The following is a 23734-nucleotide window of genomic DNA, read 5'->3' as shown; positions in this document are numbered from 1 at the left end:
ATTTTACTCGTGGATGGCATTATAACCTACTGTCTGGACTTCATGGATGCAACTTCCTTGGTGGGATGGTTATTCATCATTAATAACGGTAATTATAGTCTATTTATATTAAAGAGCAAGAGTATTGTCATGGCGAGTGTAGTAATAACATGTGACATTTGAAAAAAATAAAATAATGCGTGGCCACACATTAATAACTCGTGGCCACACATTAATAACTCGTGGCCATGCATTGATTATCTCGTGGCCACGAGATATTAACTCGTGGCCACGAGTTATTAATGCGTGGCCACGAGTTATTAATGCGTGGCCACAGCATTATTTTTTTTTTTTTCAAATGTCACCAGAGGGGCTCTGTAGTTTTTTATTCGAAATTGCATAATGTGAAGATTTGTAATCATTGTACTTTTTGCAAATATTAAATAAAAAATTTAAAAAAAAAAACCTTGTCAAGGGTGTTGTAAGTTCTTCCACCAGATGGCAACAGTGTGCTATCAAGATCCTTGCTCTAAGGCCGACAGACGAAGAAGAAGCAGGTAATTGTTTTGGAGGAAGTCGGGTTGCGTCATTTCTGCAGCAGTGATGGCCGCTGCAGCGATGGACACCACGTAAATAAACCTCTCCTCGCAGCGACTCGGCGGTGCTTTGCCGTCAGCGCGGGTTGTTTTTTTTTATCCAGACAAAGTGCAAACAAAACACAACCAAAACCACAACCACAACACGCTGTAGCAGCGTGTGGTCATGGCGACCGGGAGCGGAGGCGGGTTGGCGTGCAGCCTTGAGCCGGAGGCAGCGGCGTCCAGCTCGGTGCAGAGCGGGGCCGCGGCGGCGCCAGCGCCCTCCAGCCTGCCGGCAGCCTCTGCTCCCACCCTGGCCGCCTCCCCGCCGGAGCTCGGCCTCCACAGGGGGCCCATGTACAACTGGCAGGCGAGCAAGAGCTCCCTGAAGGAGCGCTTCGCCTTCCTCTTCAACAACGAGCTGCTGAGCGACGTGAGGTTCGTGGTGGGGAAGGGCCGGCAGGCCCAGCGCACGCCGGCACACAGGTTCGTGCTGGCCGCCGGCAGCGCCGTGTTTGACGCCATGTTCAACGGCGGCATGGCCACCACCTCGGCCGAGATAGAGCTGCCCGACGTGGAGCCCGCAGCCTTCCTTGCCCTGCTCAGGTACGGGGGGAAAGGGAGGGAGGGACCTCCACACTGACATGAGGACAGCCAGGACTCGAGTTGGAAAAAAATCAGGGGGGGTGGTGGATTTTATCATATGGGGACAGATAATTTGTGCTGATTACAAATAATATAATATATTACAAATAATAGCAGTGACCAAAACACCTGCAGAAATACTGCAGGAATGACATAGCACAGGGCCGGTTCTAGAAAATGATGACTAGGGGTGCATTTCAGATCAGAGGGGGTGCACATACCTGGCACGTTATTTAACACTAAATTATGCATTTTCCCATAATTTCAAGCGAAATAATAATAGCAAAACAACAATATTTGAAGTGTATTTCAAGTGCACTTTTGCAGCAATATCGCTGCAGAACAAAGAAAATGCTACATTTAGTCTGGACTACCTCACCCATCAGACAATCTAGCAACAGAAAATAAAACATAGCAACAAAAATAAATTTAACCATAAATATACAAGACTGTCTCAGAAAATTTGAATATTGTGATAAAGTCCTTTATTTTCTGTAATGCAAAATGTCATACATTCTGGATTCATTACAAATCAACTGAAATATTGCAAGCCTTTTATTATTTTAATATTGCATGCAATGCATGCTTTTGCACCCTCGTAGACCCGGGCCTGACATAGCAGCAGTTAAATGCAGCATTCTGTAAGCTTTAAATATCCACTGGGCTTACATCAAATACATCAAAACACAACAATAAAAAACAGTTTTCTGAACTTATCAATATGACTTTGTCCTTCACAGGATAAGTAAAATGGATCACTGCAAAAACTCAAAATCTTAACAAGAATATTTGTCTTATTTTTAGTTAGAATGTCTCATTTTAGTAAAAAAAAAAATCTCATTACACTTAAAACAAGACTCATCACTTTCACCTGCTTCAAGTAGATTTTCACTTAAAATAAGTAGAAAAATCTGCCAGTGGAACAACATTTTTTTGCTTGTAATGAGAAGTTAAATCTTGTCCCACTGGCAGATTTTCCTACTGATTTCAAGTGAAAATTTACTTGAAACATGTGAAAATTGTCAAATAAGTTATTTTTCTGTTGTTATTTTTCTGGTGATGACTCTAAATGTTGAAATAGCAGTAAAACCACATTCATTGATGAAATGACATAAGGGATGGAAAGGGGGGGTGGCAGTTTTACAGGGGGGGTGATTTTGACCGTTTTTATTTCAGGGGGGATGCCATCTCCCCTCATCCCCCCTCAACTCGAGTACTGAGTACATCTGAACCTGCAGCAACATTCAACAGCAGATCTAATACTCGATCTAGATGTTGTATGTTGAAGGTGATCATTTATTTACATTTGTGCAATATTAGAAGATGCATATGATAATGTCGTAATTGTAATGGTTATTTAAGTAAATGTTGCACACGTTGTGCAATGCTCTCAAATAGCCCTATAGAATAAACTTTATTAATCCCCCAGAGGAGAAATGTACTTGTGCAGCAACAAACATACACACTCTCAACCATTTTACAAAATACACACGAAGTATGAAAAGGTATAAAAAAAGTATATCCTACCAAAAAAAAAAAAAAAATGAATAAATAGCTAAATGATTAAAAAAGAGCAATGTACAAAAGAAATGCTAAACCTGAAAAAACGAATAATATATACATGTGCAAAAATACCAGTGAGGTATTTAGAGGGAGAAGGTTATTGCACTTTCAGAAAAAACAGGTTATTGCACTCGAGTGACTAGAGTTGGTTGTTGTAGAGTCTGATGGCTGTCGGGATGAAGGACCTGCGGTACCAAAGATGTACCAAAGTTTTACTTTGTAGAGCTTTATTTACATTTTAAATCTGCACTATTTTTGGATGATTTATGATAATTTTTCTAATGAAAAAGGATAACGTAGATTTTGTTTTCACAAGGTACTATCTAATAAATGGATAAAGACATTTATAATAACAGAAGTCCATTCATAACAGAACACAGTAAACATATTAGTTGCAGAAAGTGAGACCATTTTATGAAAAATACTAGATCATTTTGATTTGGATTACTGCAATACATCTAGAAAGTGATTGGAAAACTACAAAAATAGGTTGGAAAAGTAAGTTATACTAAAAAGAAAAACTTGAAGGAACAACTTGCAAATTATTAGGCTGCTTGGCAACTGATCATTGACATGATTACCTATAAGAGGAACATTTTAAAGAGGCAGAATCTCTTAGATGTAAAATGGGCAGCAGTTTGCCACTATGCAAAAACTGTATCAATACATTGTGAAACAATTTCAGAATAATCCCAGAATGAGAATATAAGGACCTTGAAAATCTCATCATCTTCAGTACATATTATCATCAAGATTCAGAGAATCTGGAGAGATCTCTGTGCATCTCTTGAGTTTACTTTTACCTATTTAGATATTTGAACAGAAGTAGCATACAGCCAATTTGATTAATATCAAATTCAAAGTAAGGGTTAAACCTTTCAGAGGCTCTCAGCAGAAAAACAAAAATACCTGTCCATCACTATTTTTGTGTTCCCTCTGTACAGGTTTCTGTATTCTGATGAAGTCCACATCGGTCCGGAGACTGTGATGACAACTTTGTATACAGCCAAGAAGTATGCTGTTCCGGCCCTGGAGGGCCACTGTGTGGAGTTCCTTACCAAGCACCTCAGAGCCGACAACGCATTCATGCTTCTCACTCAGGTTATTCCCAGTTTCCATAACTGTAAATACATATTTCACTCTAAAATGACCTGGCACTGAGTAGTGTGCCAGCATAAACTGCTGTTTTGATTTAGAAGCATATTCTGTATGATTCTATTTATAAAGTTAAGTTATGTGCATATGTCTAACCAACATTGCTGAGGTTTTGAGTCATCTGAGATTCTTAAATTTCATTTGTGGTTCTCAAATCTTTGAAAAATGGTCAGATTAACACATCTTTCTGCAAATGAAAGCCATGTGGTGGATCATTTACAGAACATACTATGAGCCATTTTCATTAGATTTACTTTATTTTGAGAAAAGAAAAATCCTCTTAAAATACAGGTTCTGTAATATAGGGAGGGAATAGAGAGTTTCTGTAAGAGCTTGGTCTAATCACATTTTCCAGGGTGTTTGTTATGTAAAAAAAAAAAAAAAACAACAATTCAGCTTTGCGACTTCCATCGGCTGGAAGCTGCCTGATAGCAGCCCGTGTGGTAGAAGATGAAGTCATTTTTCTTTGTGTCCACAGCAGACCATCTTCCAGCTATTGCTAGTAGGATTTTGATAACGTTAGCTGGTCTATTTTTGGTTTATGCTATCATTTGTTTGGGTTCAGCATTTCGTTTTGCTGCTGCCTGCTATTCCTCCAGTCTGCTGCATGACTGCAACTCAAAGAAACGATGCTGAGAAGCCACTTTGAGCAGCCCATATTCCATGAAGCTTTTTTTGTAGTTATCATTGCTTGCCTTATTACAATTTCCTTGACATTAAGTGAGCTTTAGTGAGTTATTTCTGCCCCAAACTCAAGTTTGCCTGAGTTATGTAAGTTATGTCATTTAAGGAGATCTAGAAGATGATACAACAATGTTTTTTAGCTGATTTAATTTTCTTACACCCGGCTTGTTTTGGATTTATCTGACTCACTATTTAGTAGATAATGAGGCTTATGCTTTTGTGCAACTTAAAATAAAAAGCAGCAGTTCTTCTTTTGTGCATGTAATGCATGTAATTTAATGGCCTGAATTGTCCAATAAAGGTTCACATGGCTTTTTTTTTCATTTTTTATTTTATGTACAGGCAAGGTTATTTGATGAACCTCAACTTGCCAGTCTCTGCTTAGACACCATAGACAAGAGCACTGGGGACGCAATAAATGCAGAAGGCTTTACAGATATTGATCTTGGTATGTGAGTCACCTTTTTCGAAATTTGTTCCTCTACAGTTATTTATTGTTGTCTATAAAATTGATTAAATCTTTGTTTGTATGTGAAGACACGTTGTGTGCAGTGCTAGAGAGAGACACACTCAGCATCAGGGAGAATCGCCTGTTTGAAGCAGTGGTACGCTGGTCAGAGGCTGAGTGTTACCGACAACAGCTTCCCCTGAGCTCGGAGAACAAGCAGAAGGTTCTGGGGAAAGCGCTTCCACTCATCCGTTTCCCGCTCATGACTGTTGAAGAATTTGCTGCCGGTAAGTGTATCACAAGATAATTTATCAAGCAGCCGTGTTCATTTTTATTTATTTATTTATTGTCCTTCCCAATCATTATTCCCGCCACGTCAGGCATTTTTAATCACATTCATCATGTTCCTGACATGTCCATACAGCTCAAACCACAGAAACCAGTTTGATATTCTTTCTTGTGCAACAGGGCCTGCCCAGTCTGGAATATTGTTCGATCGGGAGGTGGTAAATCTGTTTTTACACTTTACAGTAAACCCCAAACCACGGGTCGACTACATTGACAGGCCCCGCTGCTGCCTCAGGGGGGAAGAGTGCAGCATTAATAGATTCCAGCAGGTTGAGAGTCGATGGGGGTACAGTGGCACCAGTGACAGAATCAGGTGAGGTCGCAGCTGTCAGTTGTTGATCAGAGCAAACTAGAATTAAGTTAATTATTTGTATTAATGGTCTTTTTTTTTTTTTTTTTCTTCCCTCTGTAGGTTCAATGTAAACAAAAGAATATCCATAGTGGGCTTTGGCTTGTATGGTTCAATACATGGACCCACTGACTATCAGGTCAACATACAGGTAACTCCTGGCATTAAGGCATAGACTGGTTCTCATACCATCTATGAATTTTTAAAGGAGGTGTAATTTATTTATTTTCTCGAGTTGTAATTCATTATCAGACTGAACTCAACCCTCACTTTAGCATGGTGTACAGCTTTTGAAACTAGCAGTCGGGATGTTACAGTCCCATGCAAATCTGAATGGCATGTTTTCATACTTATGCCAGCCATACACTGAATGACTTTGCAAAAACGTCCTCTCGCATGTTAAAACTATAAACCAAGGCACAGGTGAACAATTTCACAAAAGATTGAGGATCTTGCTGGATGTCACTCTTAACACAGCTACAACCAACAATGCTCCTGTTGGTTGTTGAGACTAATTTTGTCAACACTGGATTGACAAAGTTTGCTCTAGTCTAAAATCTTACGACGATAATGTTCTTTGACTTTGGAACAATGACGAGATGAGGACACCTCAAGCAGTACTCCTCATGTTTTGTTTTGTTTTGAGCTGTGCATTTAAAATAATTATAAATTAATATATATATATATATATATATATATATATATATATATATATATATATATATAAAATATTATCAGCTTGATAGTTACATGTTACATATTAGTTCAGCAGCATTATGCAATCCTAAAGTACCAGGCTTGTGTCAAAGTCAGTTTTTTAGCTGATAATCACATCAATACAGTCGTACGCAGAAAAAAAATTGTTCCCCCCCCCCCCCCCTCCCCCCACAATGTTCCATTTAAGTTTCCATGAGTTCCCCACCTTAAAATATTTAATATGGTTTTAATAAGCTGGCAAAATGCATGATAGGAAGGAAATGATAGATTAAACTGCCAAATACATGTATTTTTTTTGTTAATTCAGTATTGTCCTGCTCTTCCAGATCATAGAGACAGACAAACGCATTACGCTGGGACAGAATGACACCGGATTTAGCTGTGACGGCACGGCAAACACCTTTCGAGTGATGTTCAAAGAGCCGGTGGAAATCATCCCCAGCGTCAGCTACACTGCATGTGCCACCTTAAAGGTTAGTCTCAATTTGCTGCATTTAGAAATAGATTTTGACATCTAGATCATTTGAATAATAAATGTCATCTGTAGACTTTGAATTAACGCACAGCCTGTCTTTAAATACTTAACTCAGGGTCCAGACTCCCATTATGGCACCAAAGGCCTGAAGAAAGTCACCCAGGAATCAGCAGCAGGGACCAAGACGACGTTTTTCTTTTTTAGTTCACCTGGAAATAATAATGGTACGTCAGTGGAGGACGGGCAGATACCAGAGATCATCTATTACACATAAACTTAACAAGTTGCCATACCGGTACAATGAGCCAGGGAGACCTCACATTACTGGGAAGACTGGACTGCTACAGATGGACTTAGTGCCTCAGGATCCCCTGGAATGTGTTTGAGTGTGTATATGCTGTATCTAAGACTTTGGTGTATAAAATAGTGATTGACGTACATAATCAGGAATGTGGAACGGCTTGTGGTAAAATCACAGCTCTGCTGGTAAAACAAAAAAAAAGTTTTGGGGCATAAACTTAATTATTCATCTGTAAAAAATCTAAACAGCTATGTCCTATGAGTGTGTTATTGTAAACTGTGTTGCAGAAGTTTATACTGCACAAGTAATACTACAGAGACGACTAGCATTTGTTATTGATGCCAACTCATTTCATCAGTTTGGCTGATGCATTTATCAAAAGTATAATTACATATTTTTACTGTGCACTGTTCTTGTTTATTATGCATGTGTTCAAGTATTTTGTGTCTCCAGTGTACACATGCTTCATGTCTGTTGTGTAATTTTACAGGTGGTACATGCTGTAACTTAAAATGTCAGGATTGCTTATACCTTCATTAAAATGTAAAACAAGCAAAAATGACAAAAAAGAAGTTCCTGGACTTTTAAGTTTAAATAAATGAGGGGGAAATATTTTTAGCTTTTTTTGGCAATAAAGCAGAGTGTGACTAAAGTGAGAAGGCTTCTTTTGTTATACAGTATCCCCACAAATGTTCTTCTCAAGTGGGTCTTTATAATATTCCTCTTTCTGTCACTAGGTGATGACAGATCCATGCAGATATCAAACTAATGGATACATTAACTCCATGCTGGAAGGGTTTGCTGGAACAATAAGGAGAAAGGAAAAAATACCAGATATTTTTGTTTTATTTTAAACGCCTTTGGAAATCAAATGTAGATAGTCAAAGAGACAGACTATTTACGGTGCAACTTGTGTAATCAAATCAAACTTTATTTGTCAAGCGTTTTTCATACAAATTAAAAAATGCAATGCAAAGCGCTTAATATAACACATGAATATATACCATAAAATTACTATGGCATCAATAAAAACTTGCTAACCAGAAGAAAAATGCCCTTAGGCTGGGATATTATTAATGGCAACATGAAATCACTATTTTACTACTTAATTCGGTTGAGGTGAAGAGTTTTATTTTAAGACTGCAGTTTAAAAAAAGATCCATCATAAAAGTCTCAAGAATTTTTTCATGTCCTTCCAGATTTTGGTGCAAACCTCATTAAAAAATTTTAATGAATGTGCTTTATTCTTGTCCTGGTAGGAATAAAGTGCTGTCTGCAGAATCTTGCAACCCCATTTCAAGGATGAAGTGCTCTTGAATTGCATAAGCTGCACATTTATATGAGACAGGCGGTAGAAACGAAGCCTTTTTAGACAGCTGTGAGTGGGCTTTGATGAGAAGAGTGATCCACGAACACCGTCAGGTGACTCACCAGGACCTGAGAGCTTCTCCTGCCGACTACCCACTTAGACAGCCTTTTTTTTTTTGAGGGAAAGATCCATGAAAATCAATTTGACGCAGGATTTTTTACCACCCACCAAATTAAGTGCTTAAAGACCAGCAGGACAAACAGTCAGCTCCACCTCTCACCTGTGCTGTTTTCTAGAAGCCTTTGGATCTGTTCAAATCAAGCTCTGTGAATGCTCCATTAACTGTTTTCGGGGATGATGGGACACAGTTTACAGTGATGAATTTGCAAATTTGGAGTTTGTGTAAACTATCAAGTCAACTTAATGAACGGTTTCTTTAAGTTACTAGATTACAAATGCATGACAGTGATTTGTGATGCGTGTGCGTATTTGTTTCTGTCCATTTGTGTGTGGGTGGGTGTATGACAGCAGAATGAGCTGTCTTTAACAGCGTGCGCCTTCTGCTTGAACACAGACATCAGGAGAGATGATTTATGCCTCTGATGTTTTTGACAACATTTGACATATGAGCATACTGCTCCTGAAGCAGAACTTACATCATCGTAAACACAGCAGAGAATGAGATTTAATATCCATGTTGCCTTCGTAGCATGACTCTTTATTTTATCTGGTCAAGCTTGATACTAAAGTTGCCTTCAGCATAGCACTAAAGATAAAGTACCAGGCTATGAACCAAATAATGAGTGTAGCTACATACTCATTAGTATACAGGGTTTGATAATCCTCCAGATATGATTTCTTTTTCATATCCTTGTCTGCAAAGTCAGGATTCCCACTTGGATGCGGTGTTAATATTCCACTCTGTTCTGGTATCAATTACAAGGTTCCTCAAAGGTGCCCCCCCCCAAATTGTAGAAAAAAGGATTAAAAGTTGAGCAGGGTTCGCCTAATAAAAATCCAACCAAACAGGAACATGGTTCACATATCTTCTTATAAAGATTTAGTTTGGATAACATACGATTATTATGGTGTTGTTACTCTGATATTGGCCTTTTTCTTCTGTCTTGACTTAGGCTATGTCATATTTCATTTTTATTGCAATATTTTATTGGCTGTACAGTGGATAAAAATGGATGTACACCCTTATGAGATTGTAGGTTTTTAAATGACAAAGATAAATAATTACAATACGAATGTCTTTAATCCGATAATCCATCACAAATCAGTAGGGAAAAAAAATCCCTCATTGCTACCAAGAGTCCGCGAGCAAAACTGCAGGAACTACGTGAATTTCAGCCAGGTACTGCTCACTGGTTGTATGTAACTATCACCTGTCCAGATTGATGGGAATAAGAACAGATACCAAGATATTTTGAGACAAAAACCTCTGTCTGGTCACAATAAAAGGAAAACACAGGAACATTTCAGAATTTCACAAAACAACACTGAAATACACACAATAACATGCACACACACGCACACTTTAAAGACTGTGTTGGGATTTGGTTGTTTAATTTATGATATTTTATTGTCCTTTCTGAAATGTTTTTATGTTTAAAATTACTGGGGTTTCTGCTAACCGTAGACCAAACATTATCAGAGTGAGAAAGCAATCATCACAAGTAAAGTCAAACGTCATCACATGGAGGTTTACAGTTAAACCAATAAGGTTTAACATTAAATTTGATCTAAATAGACTGTAATTTTACTTTCGTAGTTGACAGTTACTGTACGTTACAAATAAGTCTGCATCTATGTGTATGTCCCAAATGCTCAATACTAAGAAATGAGTACTACAGGATCCATACATGAATGTTCAGATTGTGTCATATGGAATAAAAGAAGATATGTTATTGAGCCACGCTCACTTTTTAATTTTAAGACGTACAAAAGCAACACATTTTTCTAGACTTGTTCCAACTTTAAACTAATTGTGACTCATCGGTTGACACAGAGATTCCTAATTGTTACACCAAATGTTATGAAGTTGTATATAAGCTAGTTTATCATATTTCATGCTGCTTTCACAACAAAACAAAGCATGGTCTAGACAAGTACTCCCAAAAGCCATAAACCAATTCTGATGTACATTTATATTTAATTCAAAGCCTCAGTTATTCCAATTGTTTAATGAACATCCTTCTGTTTAGCCTAGTCGACTAAAACGACACAAGGCCATTTCTAAACTCCTGGAAAGTGATTAGGGTTGATAGCTACAAGTGTGCTCATGCTGTTATTCAGATTCAGTATGTAGTCTGTCCTTTTTTTCCAAGCATCATATATCTACACCTTGTTAGCATTACACATTTTCTTGTGACTGTTATTCATTTATGCATGATTTTGTGGGTGAGATGCAGCTCTGGGTGTACAGTACATCCAGAATGCTTAAGAGCAACAGCAACCTGCAGCGATGAACACGGCAGTGTATCTGTATGCATGCCTGCCCAGCTGGTGGAGGTCATGTAGTCTGAACCCTGATGATGTAAGACAGTTGGCAAATTAATTGATGTGTATGTATGACTGTGTGGTAAGCATCAATAAATCCCTCAAGCCTCGGAATCACTGGGTTTGAGCTTGATCCATGTCAACTGACCCTGCTAATTTGTGACATTTACTTATGTGAAAAAAAAAACAGGAAAAAGGGATAATCAGATGTGATATAGTGCCCTGCTGTATTTAGAGAACGTGAATCTATTAAACTCTGTGCTTCATGATGCAAATGTGAAAGTTTATAAACGCAAAGATTGATTTCTGAGAAAATCAGACAGAGATTTTAATGGTTACTGGTTTGGAAAAAGCTCAAAAACACCTCAAAAGTGTTTAAGTGTTTAAGGCCACCAATCCACAGTAAAACCCTTTGTACAGTTAGGGGAATTTAAAGAGCAACCTTAAATTCCCTGGAGTGATTGACCAGTAAAGATCTTTTGACATAAAATGTTTTGTCTGTAAGGTCACAGAGGACTGTTACTGTAACTGTAACTTCTAAGCAGATAAAGGCCTATCTCATGTTGTCTAGCGTTAGTCTTCAGAATGTGTGCCTTCATCTTGATGGGGATGGCAGGGCAGCAAAGGAAAAGTCCCTATCCTCCCCAAATAACTTTGTCAATCATCTGCTTTTTTCCAAAGACCAAGTAAACAGGCCAGAAGGCTGTTGGAAAAATATAATACGGACAGCCGAGACACAAAAATAGAACTTTTAGTTTGAAGTATCACGTTTGGAGGAAGGCACAACACCTCGTTCCAACATAGAGGTTAAATCTGCGAAACATGGTGCCAGTAGCTTTATGGACTGTGCAGATGTTTTACTGCATCTGCATCTGGAAACTGTTGCCATCATCAATGAAAGATTGAATTCAGAAATATGCCGGAAAAGGTCTGGGTATCTGTTTGTGAACTGAATCAGAATTTAGTTATTGATGCATTTGACACACATAAGAGGATGGAAACACTTCCCATAACTTCCTCTTTCACAGATATGATCAATAGAAAGGTGAGTATAGTACATTTGCTTCCTTTTCAAGGAGACCTTATCATATGGTACAGTTGAAACCAGAAGTTTACATACACTGTGCAAAAAGACACATAACATCATTTGTCTCACTTGACCGATTGAATGGCTGCATGTCTGAAGTAAAATCAGACTAAACTTATCCTGTTACTGGTCAGTCAGGATTATGAAAAATTATTTTATTTTGCTAAATGCCATTATAATGAGAAAGAGAATTTCTTAGAGAATTTTAAAATGCTTTCTTCGAGGTCAAAAGTTTACATACACAGAAAGTACTATGTCTTTAAATAACGTGGGGACGCCCAGATGATGATGTCATGGGTTCGGAAGTTCCTGATAGATTAACTGACAACATGTGAGTTAATTGAAGGCACACCCGGGGATGTATTTTAAGGCAACACCTCAAACACTCTGCTTCTTCCTTTGAAATCATGAGAAAAATCAAAAGAAATCAGCCAAGAAATCAGGGAGAGCCTCGTGGAGCTCCACAAGTCTGGTTCTTCCATGGGTGCAATTTCTAGATGTTTGAAGGTGGAACGTTCATGTGTTCACACAATTATACGCACGTATAAACATCACCGGGATGTCCGGCCATCACACCGCTCAGGAAAGAGACGGGCTCTGTGTCCCAGAGATTAACGTGCTTTGGTCCGAAATGTGCAAACTAACCCCAGAACAAAAGCTAAAGAACTTGTGAAGATGCTGGATGAAGCTGATTAAAAACAGAGCCTTATCCGCAGTGAAACGAGCCCTGCACTGACATGGGCTGAAAGGCCACTCAGCTTGAAGAAGCCATTACTCCTAAAGAAACATAAAAAAGCCAGATTACAGTTTGCAAAAAGACACCAAGACAAAAACCTTAACTTCTGGAGACATGTCCTGTGGTCTGATGAAACTAAAATAGGGCTGTTTGACCATTAGATTAGCTTGTAGACCTGAGAACACCATACCAACTGTGAAGCACAGAGGTGGCACCATTATGCATTATGTTTTGCAGCATTCATCCCATTCTCCTCCTTCAAAAATACACTCCCAACATTAATCTGTGATCATTGCACATGTTTGTAACTCTTCCAGACCAGCGCTACCACTTTTTACTCATATTTTTTTTATGTGTTGTGTTTTTTATATATCCTGTTTGATTGTTTGCTTCACTGTGATTGTATAAGCTTACTCTTTGTGCTGCCTCTTGCCCAGGTCGTTGTTGTAAATGAGAAACTGTTCAACTGACTTACCTGGCTAAATAAATAAATAAATAATAAATAAATTGTTGGTCTGTTATGCTCCAGCAGGATCTTGAGCTGTTCATAAAATAGACTAGAACTACAACTTTACATGGAAATATTAAGGCAACATCTCAAGACATCACCCAGCTCCCCTCTGGCAGAGAGTACAGGTGCACCAGAACCATGTGGATACCATGCAGAATACAGTTTATAGTTTATAGTTTTATTTGGATCCCCATTAGCTGCAGCAAAACTGCAGCTATTCTTCCTGGGGTCCGACACATAGTCACGGCTGTTTTATCTGCTTTGATCTTGAATGCTTTAAGGAGGTGAGGGCCGTGTAGCAATGTACAGCATGCAATCAAGTAAACACTTCCCCATACACAACCAAAAACAAATTGTATGGACTTTAGCATAAAAAGGGATCTTTAATGATAAAACAAATTAACTCTTTTTTTTTTTTTGATCTTTTTAGAAAAAACAACATATAATGACAACATGAATATATGTAATCAAAGATACGCATTATACATTATACATTGTCCCCTTTTTTTTATAAACACACAAAACCTAACAAAGGAACAGAGTCTCTGTAGCGTTAAAAAATAAATAAACAGATGAGCAAGAAATGATCAATGGAAGAAAGTAATGGATGAGCAAATGTGGCATACAAAAAACAAATGCAGTGGTGAATGCAAATGCCCATCACTGATATCCAATTAAATGGAAATAAATAAAACAGAAAATGCTACATAAATCACAATAATAAGAACAAATGAAAGAAATGAAAAGAAAATTAAGGGGGGGGGGGGGGTCAGTCGGTGGGTAGAGTCTTCAACGAGTTAAAGTAATCTACGAAGGATTGCCATTTATGAACAAATTTAGCTGAGTTGCCTTTTACTGAGTATCTCACCTTCTCCAATTTGAGAAAAAACATAACATCACTAAGCCAAAAAAACAAATTAACTCTTGACAACTTGTCACCACCAACACAAAGTGGTCTGCACTGGGGGGAACTGTTATCCATGTCAGCTGCTTGCTCCTGGCAAAACAAAACACAGTGGTACTATCTCTGATATTTAAGAGGGAAAGATTAGGAATTGTAGTAGCATAAGCAGGAATATGAAGATCTGAATACCTAATGCAAGTGCCTGTCTGTGTCCCAGTGCAGATCCAACCAGATATAATCAGACTAACAAACTGCCCTCAGCAGCAGAGTCCACTCTCTTCACATGGATAACCTCAGCAGCAGCTGCATGATTAACTTAAAGAGTGTGCAGTTGAGCGAGCAGAGGACAAGATGTTGTCAAAGCAGATCTGCAGCAGCGCTTTTAGCACTGGTTCCGAGTTCTTCATTAAGAGCATATACTGTAGGAGAGTCTGTTTACAAAAGCCATGTGTGTGTCCATGTGACAAGATAACATTGTGCACATATTTATGTACAGTACTCGGCAAAGCTGGGGACCTGTATTTCAGCAAAGAAGGAGCAGAGCGAGAGTACTCTGCCGTTCACACTCGTCACATGCTATGCGAACACTGTGTACTGTCTGCTGGGGGCTGGCTGGCCCGGGCCAACCTTAGCCCCTGCACTTTTGAACACCAGATGTAGGTCGAAGAGTGCTGCAGGGGCTGGGGGATGCTGTGCCTGTGTGAGTGGGTAATGGTGGAGAGGCTGAAGTGTATCGCACGCACACATTTATTTTTGTGTCCACTAAGAAAGGAAGACGGCAGAGTGGCGATTGCACCGGATGAGTTCACCACCAAGGACATGGCCTCCAGCATACTGTCTCCATTGCTGTCACATTTCATTGTCACAAACAGGCTACATGAAGCCTGAAAACCCAGCAGACCAGACCAAGGATGTGCTCTCATAAGTCCCTAACTGTGGCACTCCATTGTTTTCTCTCTCTCTTCAAGCCTCATGATGCATTAGCGGCTAATTAATTCAAATGTTGCCTGCAATAGATTTGATTAAAGGCAGCACTGAAAAGGTTTGTGAGCTCTTTTTAGGAAGCAGTTTAATAAATGCTTAATTAAAACAATTTTGTAGAGCTGTTTCTCACTGCAGAAAAAATAAACATTTCTCAAGTTCAGATAAATAGTTTATTTCAGAGCAAGGCTATTTCCTTATTACTCACAAATTTAATGTAGGTTATGAGCAAGTGGTGCAGTTGTTGAAAAAGCAACAAAAGAGAAAATCAACCACATCTGGCTGCTCTGTGACGACGGTGCTCTGAGCTAAATGTCAAATGTCAAACTGGAGCAAGAGGAAAGCATCGACTATGTGATCATTTATTCTCTGGTGACGGTGAATGTTTCTAGCCCTTTTGATAGCATTATCAAATGTGTTTCTCTTGCAATAAAAATTGCAACGCATAAGAGGAAAAATCAGAGATCACCAAAGTTTGGTGCATGAATAGTAAGATGATTTTAGCTGACAGCTAGGGAAAAAAATGAAGCCATTAGATTGAATCCATGCTCTCCTGCTCCGTTTCTGCCCAGCGCATCCCTGCCCCATAAAGAGACTCCATTCGAAGATGTAGATTCTCTAATCCAACTGATTACAGAGGTGATGGCAGCATTCTTGCTGTGTGACAGTTTCAGCACTTCCCCCACACTTTCACTCTTTCCTCGCTCCCTTATCATCACAGCTGATTGCACTGCCGAAGTCCAAATAAAATGTTAGCACCATCTTTGCCATGGCTCTAAATAGAAACCAAAGAAAGGAATTCAAGTTGCAGTGCCATTCAGTGATGAAACAATGCACATTTTTTCTGCTTGGGCTGCATGTCAGAGGGACAGTTTTTCAGAGTCACGGGTTGTTAAGTGAAATCCAAGTCCTCATCTTTAGGCAATGAGCTACACGTGCCATTGCCAATGATGCATGTAGCAACAATGTATTAATGATGCACATAAATATTTTAGCCACTTTTTACAAAGTGAACCATGACTCGTGTTTTGTATGTATGAGCGTTTACTGCAAATGCAGAATTCCCATTCACAGACATTGCACTTGCTCAGATCACCTGATTTAATGTGTCATCCATTACACTACAATTAAAGGCTGAAAACATTTCTCAGCCTGCTACGATTAGCAGTTATTTCAGAAAAAAAAGTTTATTTGGATTAAAATGTCCACTAAATGTAACAATCTTGATTTGTTTTCTGGGAGAGGTAGTTAATGCATGGAAAGCAGGCATTTGATAATATGCAACAAAAGCCTTTTTTGAGATAGACACTGCTTTCATCCAAGAGTTAAATCAGGCCCAACTGATTTAACTGAATCTCCCAAACACCTTTCCCTCCAAAGTCTGAAATTTTCACCTGTAACACAAGACCAGCAATGTTGTTGGTCTACCTGGCAAAACTTAACACACCGAAGAGGAAAGGGGGGAAAAAACAACCCACAAAGTATACTGAAATTGGATTGGTAATTAACGACCCTGGTTAAAGTCCCAGTATGATCTTTTTTATTTGCAGTATGAATATTCTCACTGTTTTGAGTGAGTCCCCCTCCGCCTCTCCAGGTACATCAGCTTCCTCCCACAGTCCGAAAGCATGCATGTTAGGCTGACTAGTAATTCTAGACTGACGACAGCAGTAAGCAAGAGCATGCATGGTGGTTTGCGTCATTTTTCTCTGTGGCCCTGTGACACACCTTTTTGCGATTTACACTCCCTCTTGCCTAGATACAGCTGAGGTTTCAGCATAATCCCTTTATTCTACATCCCATAATAGAAATGGGTGTGGAAATTATATGAATAATTTTCCACTGCTCCGTGGGAGTGATCCTATTAAATGTGATTAACTTTTTCAAAAATTGACATGCAGTCTTACCAAACAGAGACCTTTAATTAGAAAAATACATGTTTACTGACATTAAAGACCATCTCTGCATTTTTGATGCAGGACAATAAAGCTGCTTAACAAATACATTTACTGTTCAAATTTAGGCTCACTGCTTGTATTTATATAAAAGAGAGAGAGAACACTGATACTGTAGTCATGACCAAGCGAAAACAGCCCTAAGCCTAAAATATTTTGTTTTGCTTCAGTGCATTGTGCAATGAGACTTTTCAAGTACTGAAAACTGCGCATTTGTCCTCAAAGATTTCCACAAAACATTGTCAGATAATTTAAATATGACCACAGCAAAGTAGGAAAAATTAGAAAATAGATGCGTCAATTCCTAATACAATGTGTGTATACTAGAAACAATGATGGAAAACAATTGTTTTAACATTCCTGCCTCTGAGATGGTAACATTTATTTAAAAAAGAAAAAAAAAGAAAAGAAAAAGAAAACCCACTAAGAAATGCAGTGATATATTGTCAAATAGCGTGTAAAGATTTTATTCTATAAATACTGACAAAGCATGCGTGACTGGAGTAGATCAGTAACAGTCATAACGTGGTCTCTGATGATGAGAGTTGTATCCCTGGTTTGAGCTTTGGGTGCCTGACCGATATTCACTTCCGTGCCCCCATTGCCTGTCCCTGTCATGCCCATGATGATCCCGTCGCCAGCCACGGTCTCCCCCCCAACCTCTGCCTCCTCCCCACCCACGGTCTCCAGGTCCTCGACGATCCTGGTACCTTCATGAAGACAAATTGAAATTTATGATCAAGGGGAAAAAAACAAAAACATTTACATATAAATGTAGATATTGTATGACAACATAGTAGTCAAGGAAACCACACTAGCCAATAAAACAAAAAGCCATATGACCACAGAGGCTGTAAATGACCTCTAAGGCTAATTAACCTGGTGTGCAGTAGAAAATGCAGTCCGGAAAATGTTCCTTCATATGTTGTACCATATTTTGCTTTGTTTTCAGCTGCTTTTCTTATTGATCGTCAAAAGTTTCTGTGTGACTGATGACATGGCAGGTTTATTTTGGTATGCATATACGCACACAAGTCACGTAGCATCAATTAGTGACCATTTATAAGCATGTCGGTAACCCTTTGAGTTTAGGTACTTTGGTCAGTGTTTAGGTATGGGTGTTCATTGTTTCCCTGTTTAGGTTAATATCACTTGCCCTTTGAGAGTTTTTCAGCTGTCCTAGTCTATCTGCTGACTTTTTGACCAAACAGGTTAACGTGTTTTTTTAGGTTATTCAGCAGCTCTTTGTAGTTGTTTTAAGCCTCTGTATTCTATAATTTTTTGACTGTTTATCAGCTCGGTCATCAAACACTTCAAGTCAACAATACCTTGATTTAAGCTTCAGAAACCCAGTCATATTCACCAAGACGTTGTGCCCAGTACATCCACGTAATAATACTTAAAAAAGGGCCTGTCATTTATTCTAAAGTGTTTTCCCTTTACACTGCAGAACTGCATTACCTGAAGTGTCAGTAAAACCAAGGAGATGATTAGTGGTTATCAGAAGTTTCAAAATGAGCCAGATACTGTGACAAACACCAAATACCTCATTGCTGTTAAAAATGATGGACTAAAATATGGCAATTTATATTGTACATGTAAAGAAAAAAATTAACATGCAGATGTCTCTGGAAACTCAATTCATTTTAGACATCTAACGAAATTCAAGTCATGTTATATTGTATGGCATTATCACGTGAGCCAGTAACAAGACATTAGATGTTCAACAGAGCAGTCCTGTAGTTGTGAATGTTCTGTAAAAGGCTTGGCAGTAGGAATGGGTGATATTTTACCGTTCACGATATACCGTCAAAAAAATTCCCCACAGTAAGAATTTGTCATCTCATGGTAAAAACAATAAATTCCTGTTGATTTTTTTGTGTAACAAACATGGCGGAAGGCGGATCTGAGAGCGAGGAGCTCGTTGTTAAATGAGACTCCAGCTCTGGAACTGGTTTGGATTTAAAAAGAGTGACGAGGAGCAAACATCATCTATTATGTGTCTGCAAAAAAAGAAGGAAATGGTTGTTACATTTTGATGTAACGTTTGACTATTGGCATGTTCCAACCACAGGTTAATTTGCACATTTTATTTATATTAGAAGAGGTCATCACTGATAGTGTTTTATTTTCAGTGAACTTTTATTTATTTGTCCTGTTTCTTTATTTATCAGGTTGTATTTTTTTCTACTTTGTGATTTTATAAGCTAAGAAAACTTGAAGGACAATGGTACTTTTGCTGTTTGCACTGTTATGCCACTGTTTAAGCCATACAGTTTGAATAAATGTTGAATCTGTTCTTACATTTCAAACTTGTTTCATTTGAGTCATTACAGTTTTGCAGTACAGATGTACTAATTTAATTGTTTTTTGTATTGTATTTGTATTGTAACTAATTTAATTGGTTATTATTAATTCAATTTAATTGGTGTAGTTTAGTAGCATTTAGTATTCTTTTAGAGCAGTGTTTTGGGGGCTCCAAAGACTGAATGTGGTGATAGATTTATAGTTAAAAAGGTGGAGTTGAATTGGTATTTTCTTTTTATCGTCATTTTTATCGTTATCGGGATAAATGCCAGAAATTATTGTGATACATTTTTTTAGTCCATACCGCCCATCCCTACTTGGCAGTGCAATAAAACACAGGTTGCATTAAAGAAAATAAAGTAAATAAAAGCTCCACATGGCTGCAGACTGGCTGTACCTGTTGTCCCTGCCTCTCTGGTTTCCCCCTCGGCCCCTCCAGTCCTCCACCACGGGTGGGGGGTCCGTGGGACGTTTCACATACTGCTGGTATTCTTGATCCTCCGATGAAAATCTCTGCGCAAACAACTCCTCGTAGCTCTGCAGCGTCTCAGAGATCTCCGTCATCCTGACCACACGGACAAGTCAGTGGATAACTGCTAACGGCACTGTTTTCTACTAAAACGGTCTCGGGTAAAGAGTGTTTATCCACAGTAACAAGCAACATCCAAATCAGAACAAATACACAACCAACGACAGATAACAGAAACAACACACACCTTTAAACAGCGAGGACGTCGATAGCTTCACTAGCGCATCTACGGTCTGAGCCCTGCACAAGAGCGTCACTGAAATGGCTCCCCTGGAACACACAAATACGATTAAAAGGTTCCGGAAGTCGCGCACCTGTTCATGATTACTAACTCGACGGTGAGAAAAATGGGTTCGCAATCAATATCAAGTCCCATAAATACGAAATAAAAAAAAGATAAAATAAGGTTCAAGCCATATATTTTGAGCGGATAATGGCAATTAGTGATAGTAACGCATCATCATACCTATATTTCATTTAATCTGGGAGAAAGTGCCTGCTGCTGGAAGTGAACACGGCCACTTCAAACATGTGAGTGTGAAGCGATGAAACTCGTTTTTGTTTTGTTTAAAAAAAAAAACGTATGTCCTGTTATTTTAACAATTGAAACATTTCGTTTTGGCTAATTGTTGAACCGAAACCGCAGACTCGACCGCAGATACCACAGGTTGGGGGAATAAAAAAAAGAGTGGGTGGCTTCAGGATGAGCAGGTGGGAGCCGCTCAAGGCTGATTTATGGTTCCGCGTTACACCAACGCAGAGCCTACGCCGTAGGCTACGCGGCGACGCGCACCGTACGGCGCGCGTCGCCGCGTACCCTACGGCGTAGCCCTGCGTCGATTTAACGCGGACCATAATTCATGCTTCAGCGTCGCTGCTGCAGCCCTGCATGTGAAACAATCCCTGTGGGCAGGGACAAACTCCGCTCACAGATTAAGCAGGGAAATACAAACATTAATTTAATTCACTGGCGCCGATTTTTAGTGGACACAGAGGAAGACACCATTCCGACGTGATAATTATATCATCGCGCGTGGTAAGGAGGGGAATATACGAAGAAAGGGGAAAAAACTTCCTGAATTGAAGCTGGTTCTGCAAGAGCGAGCCTGACAACCCAGTGAGTCGAGTTTCCGAAGAAGCGCTCTCATATTTCACTTGTCTGTCATCAGTCAGAGGACTTGTTCGAGGCTGGCACTCGGGATATGAACTCCGTGGACCACTAATCATCTGTGGACTTTGACTGGGTGTTTTAAACATAATTTTCCTCAAGGTTATATATATACATTTTTGACAAAAAAGGAGTTGTTCCTGAAGTCCGCGGCAATGGGGTGAGTAATTCAGAGAGCGCTGCCCTTCAGAGCGCCTCTCATGACACATGCACTGACTCAAAGCTTTATTTCCTTTAAAAGATTCAACACAATACACCATAGCTGTTTAGTTTTCACGTCAAGCTTCTGAACAAATTCAACTGTAATCATGTCTCCCAAATCTCTTTTGTAATGTAAGATTATGGAGCAATGTTAGGAATTCATTGGGTGACTCTTGCTGAACTGTCTCTCCGCTGTGAGATATTCCGAATCAATGTGTGGAAAGGGTTGATGTCCTATTTCTAATTGGATTATTGAATAATTTATAAGGATAAATTAATAGGGATGCCACTGGTATAGTTGGGAATGCTACAGTTATTCTTTATCAGTGCAAATGTGGATTTGTAAGGGTTATGATATGGAGGTGTCAGAGTCAACACTGCCCACTAAATAAGGAGAGATTGCACTTGTGAGTGTGTGTGTGTGTGTGTGTGTGTGTGTGTGTGTGTGTGTGTGTGTGTGTGTGTGTGTGTGTGTGTGTGTGTGTGTGTGTGTGTGTGTGTGTGTGTGTGTGTGTGTGTGTGTGTGTGTGTGTGTGTGTGTGTGTGTGTGTGTGTGTGTGTGTGTGTGTGTGTTTTTGTGCTGGCGGTAGGGCTGTGCTCTCTTTAGTTTCCAGGGAACAGTACATTATTTTGCCTCTATAATCCACTGTGGTGTGAGTTTTGACTGTGGCTCAATTGTTATGCAATCATTAATTTCTCTTAGGGCTACAACTCCTTTCTGCAAGTATTCTTTTCTTTTTAAGGTAGAAATTGCACTATTAATGGCAATTTGCAACTAATTCTGAATAATTTATGGAATGTTATGATTGCATGCATTCGCAAAAATAAGAAACCACAATCTACCACACCACAGGCTACAGTGCCATAGCTTTTAATGTTAATTAAACCAGTTCAACAGTCCTGACTCTCTGTCAGGTGTTTGGTTTAGTCACAAAACTGGTTTGAGGGGAGTAGGTCTTGTTGTGTCATGAAACTAACTCGGTGGACCAGCAGCAGTGTGACAGCCAGACCAAGACAGGTTGTCACACCTACTGGGTGAAACAGGTGTGACAACCCCTTCTAGTATCACTTTTAAAGCAGCACCTTGGAATCTTTCAGACATTCTCAAAACCCTCAAACTGGCATTTGTTTAGGGTTGCAACAACTAACAATTTCTCATTTGTTTTAAATTCTTTTCCTCTGCAGTAAGATGTGTCTTGTGTGAATGTTTAGGTGCCCCTAAACAATGTCTATGACTCAAAGTGATTTAAAAATTGCTTCTTTTAGTCTGAGCAGCATCCCAAGACCCAAAGATAATAAGTTTATTCAGTGAAGAAGATTGATGACACTAATTATGCGTCTGAGGATGTGGAGCCAGCAATTATTGACATTTTAGCTTCAAAATGACGTAAACCGTTAATCTTGTATTTAAATCTTTGTTGCAGTGATTTTTAAACGAGTTAGTTTGTCTAACCAGAACTCTATTCTCCCCCAAAGATTATTTTCATAAAAGATGATCTGCAAGAATGAATAAACACTTTGATTAACTGGCAGTAAATGTTGAGTATATTTGATTTAAGAAGCAAGTATACAAAAAGAATGATGGTGATGTTAATGGTGTTTACCTCCATGTTTTAAAAAAAAACTCAAGGTAACATGAATTATTTGCTTATTTTCCATAGTGGTTGTTTAATATCCTTAAAATATTCAGTTTCTTATACAAAAAAGGAGAACCAGAAAATCCTCTTAACCAAGAAACTTGAAGCTTTTTTTCCCCTTTTTCCTCCTTCCCCTCAGAGAAACAGATGCTCTCTCTCCACAAGCTTAGGACACATGTGCGTGCAGTGAACTGCAGTGACAGTTTCTTGCATACTGAGCATTTTTTATTTCTAATGATGTGTATATATTTTTTGTCTCTATAAATTATGTAAAAGTCTCAGACTTCTAATCATTTAAGTTTTGTTCAAAAGTTCTTATCAAAGCGCAGCTGAACTTTAACATATGCATGTTTTAATTGGCCACTATATTCTATCCTGACTTCACCACGGTGCAATGATCTCCTGCCCTGAGAGACTGGTCGCTGTTGATGTGTGTATGCATGCCACACAACTTACTCACACCCACAGTATAATTATTCTTTTGTCCTTTTAGTACTGCAGTCTTTGACTATACAGTATGATCCATCAATACTCCATTGCACTATTGTTACTGGTAATGCTTTTTCCTCTTAATTGAGAATGTACTGTATGTCTTGGCAGAATTTATAACATGGAATTTACTGAGCATGTTTTGTAGATCAAATCAAAGCTTTTCAAAATGG

At 38.9% G+C, this 23734-nt stretch overlaps 3 protein-coding genes across 5 annotated transcripts in view; 2 read left to right on the top strand and 1 right to left on the bottom strand.

The window, feature by feature from the left end:
* The first annotated feature begins 560 nt into the window (after nt 1–560).
* Nucleotides 561–7894, top strand: LOC133460034 (BTB/POZ domain-containing protein 1-like). 2 transcript variants are annotated; one of them, XM_061740519.1, is made up of 8 exons: nt 561–1163; nt 3710–3866; nt 4947–5052; nt 5142–5339; nt 5521–5713; nt 5813–5900; nt 6793–6939; nt 7057–7894. In XM_061740519.1, exons 1-8 carry the CDS (start codon nt 742–744, stop codon nt 7213–7215), a joined length of 1470 nt encoding a protein of 489 aa, XP_061596503.1. In that variant the 5' UTR covers nt 561–741; the 3' UTR covers nt 7216–7894. The 2 variants fall into 2 exon arrangements, with proteins under 2 accessions (XP_061596503.1, XP_061596513.1); XM_061740529.1 differs by having other exon boundaries at nt 562–1163; nt 5584–5713.
* An 8891-nt stretch (nt 7895–16785) lies between these two features.
* On the bottom strand, nt 16786–20357 carry LOC133420078 (RNA guanine-N7 methyltransferase-activating subunit-like protein). Its single transcript, XM_061709649.1, has 3 exons — nt 20254–20357; nt 19935–20102; nt 16786–17940 (listed from the first exon to the last, which is right to left on the bottom strand). The coding sequence occupies exons 2-3, from the start codon at nt 20099–20101 to the stop codon at nt 17739–17741; spliced, it is 369 nt and encodes a 122-aa protein (XP_061565633.1). The 5' UTR covers nt 20102; nt 20254–20357; the 3' UTR covers nt 16786–17738.
* Nucleotides 20358–20969: 612 nt separating this feature from the next.
* The window catches only part of homer2 (homer scaffold protein 2), a 34781-nt gene continuing 32016 nt past the window's right edge, over nt 20970–23734 (top strand). The window contains exon 1 of one of the 2 annotated variants that reach the window (XM_061740505.1): nt 20970–21183. Coding sequence is in view for 1 of the 2 variants with exons in the window: in XM_061740497.1 (XP_061596481.1) it covers nt 21390–21394 (5 nt within the window). In the remaining variant the exon portion in view is untranslated. Of the gene's footprint in view, nt 21395–23734 lie in introns of both variants that reach the window. The other variant, XM_061740497.1, reaches the window with a different exon arrangement.

Source organism: Cololabis saira, chromosome 2 (genome assembly GCF_033807715.1).
Source record: "Cololabis saira isolate AMF1-May2022 chromosome 2, fColSai1.1, whole genome shotgun sequence".
In the NCBI taxonomy this organism is placed as follows: Eukaryota; Metazoa; Chordata; class Actinopteri; order Beloniformes; family Belonidae; genus Cololabis; species Cololabis saira.
Note: the sequence above shows the minus strand (reverse complement) of the source record. Positions and strands in the feature narration are given on the sequence as shown.

Bases quoted from the DNA above. Each gene is read 5' to 3' on its own strand.
- LOC133460034 (XM_061740519.1), top strand. From the start codon at position 742: ATGGCGACCGGGAGCGGAGGCGGGTTGGCGTGCAGCCTTGAGCCGGAG. The intron at 3,867-4,946 runs GTTATTCCCAGT...TTTTATGTACAG, and splicing joins CATTCATGCTTCTCACTCAG to GCAAGGTTATTTGATGAACC. The intron at 5,714-5,812 runs GTGAGGTCGCAG...TTCCCTCTGTAG, and splicing joins GGCACCAGTGACAGAATCAG to GTTCAATGTAAACAAAAGAA.
- LOC133420078 (XM_061709649.1), bottom strand. From the start codon at position 20,101: ATGACGGAGATCTCTGAGACGCTGCAGAGCTACGAGGAGTTGTTTGCG. The intron at 17,941-19,934 runs GTACAGCCAGTC...GTCTTCATGAAG, and splicing joins CAGAGAGGCAGGGACAACAG to GTACCAGGATCGTCGAGGAC.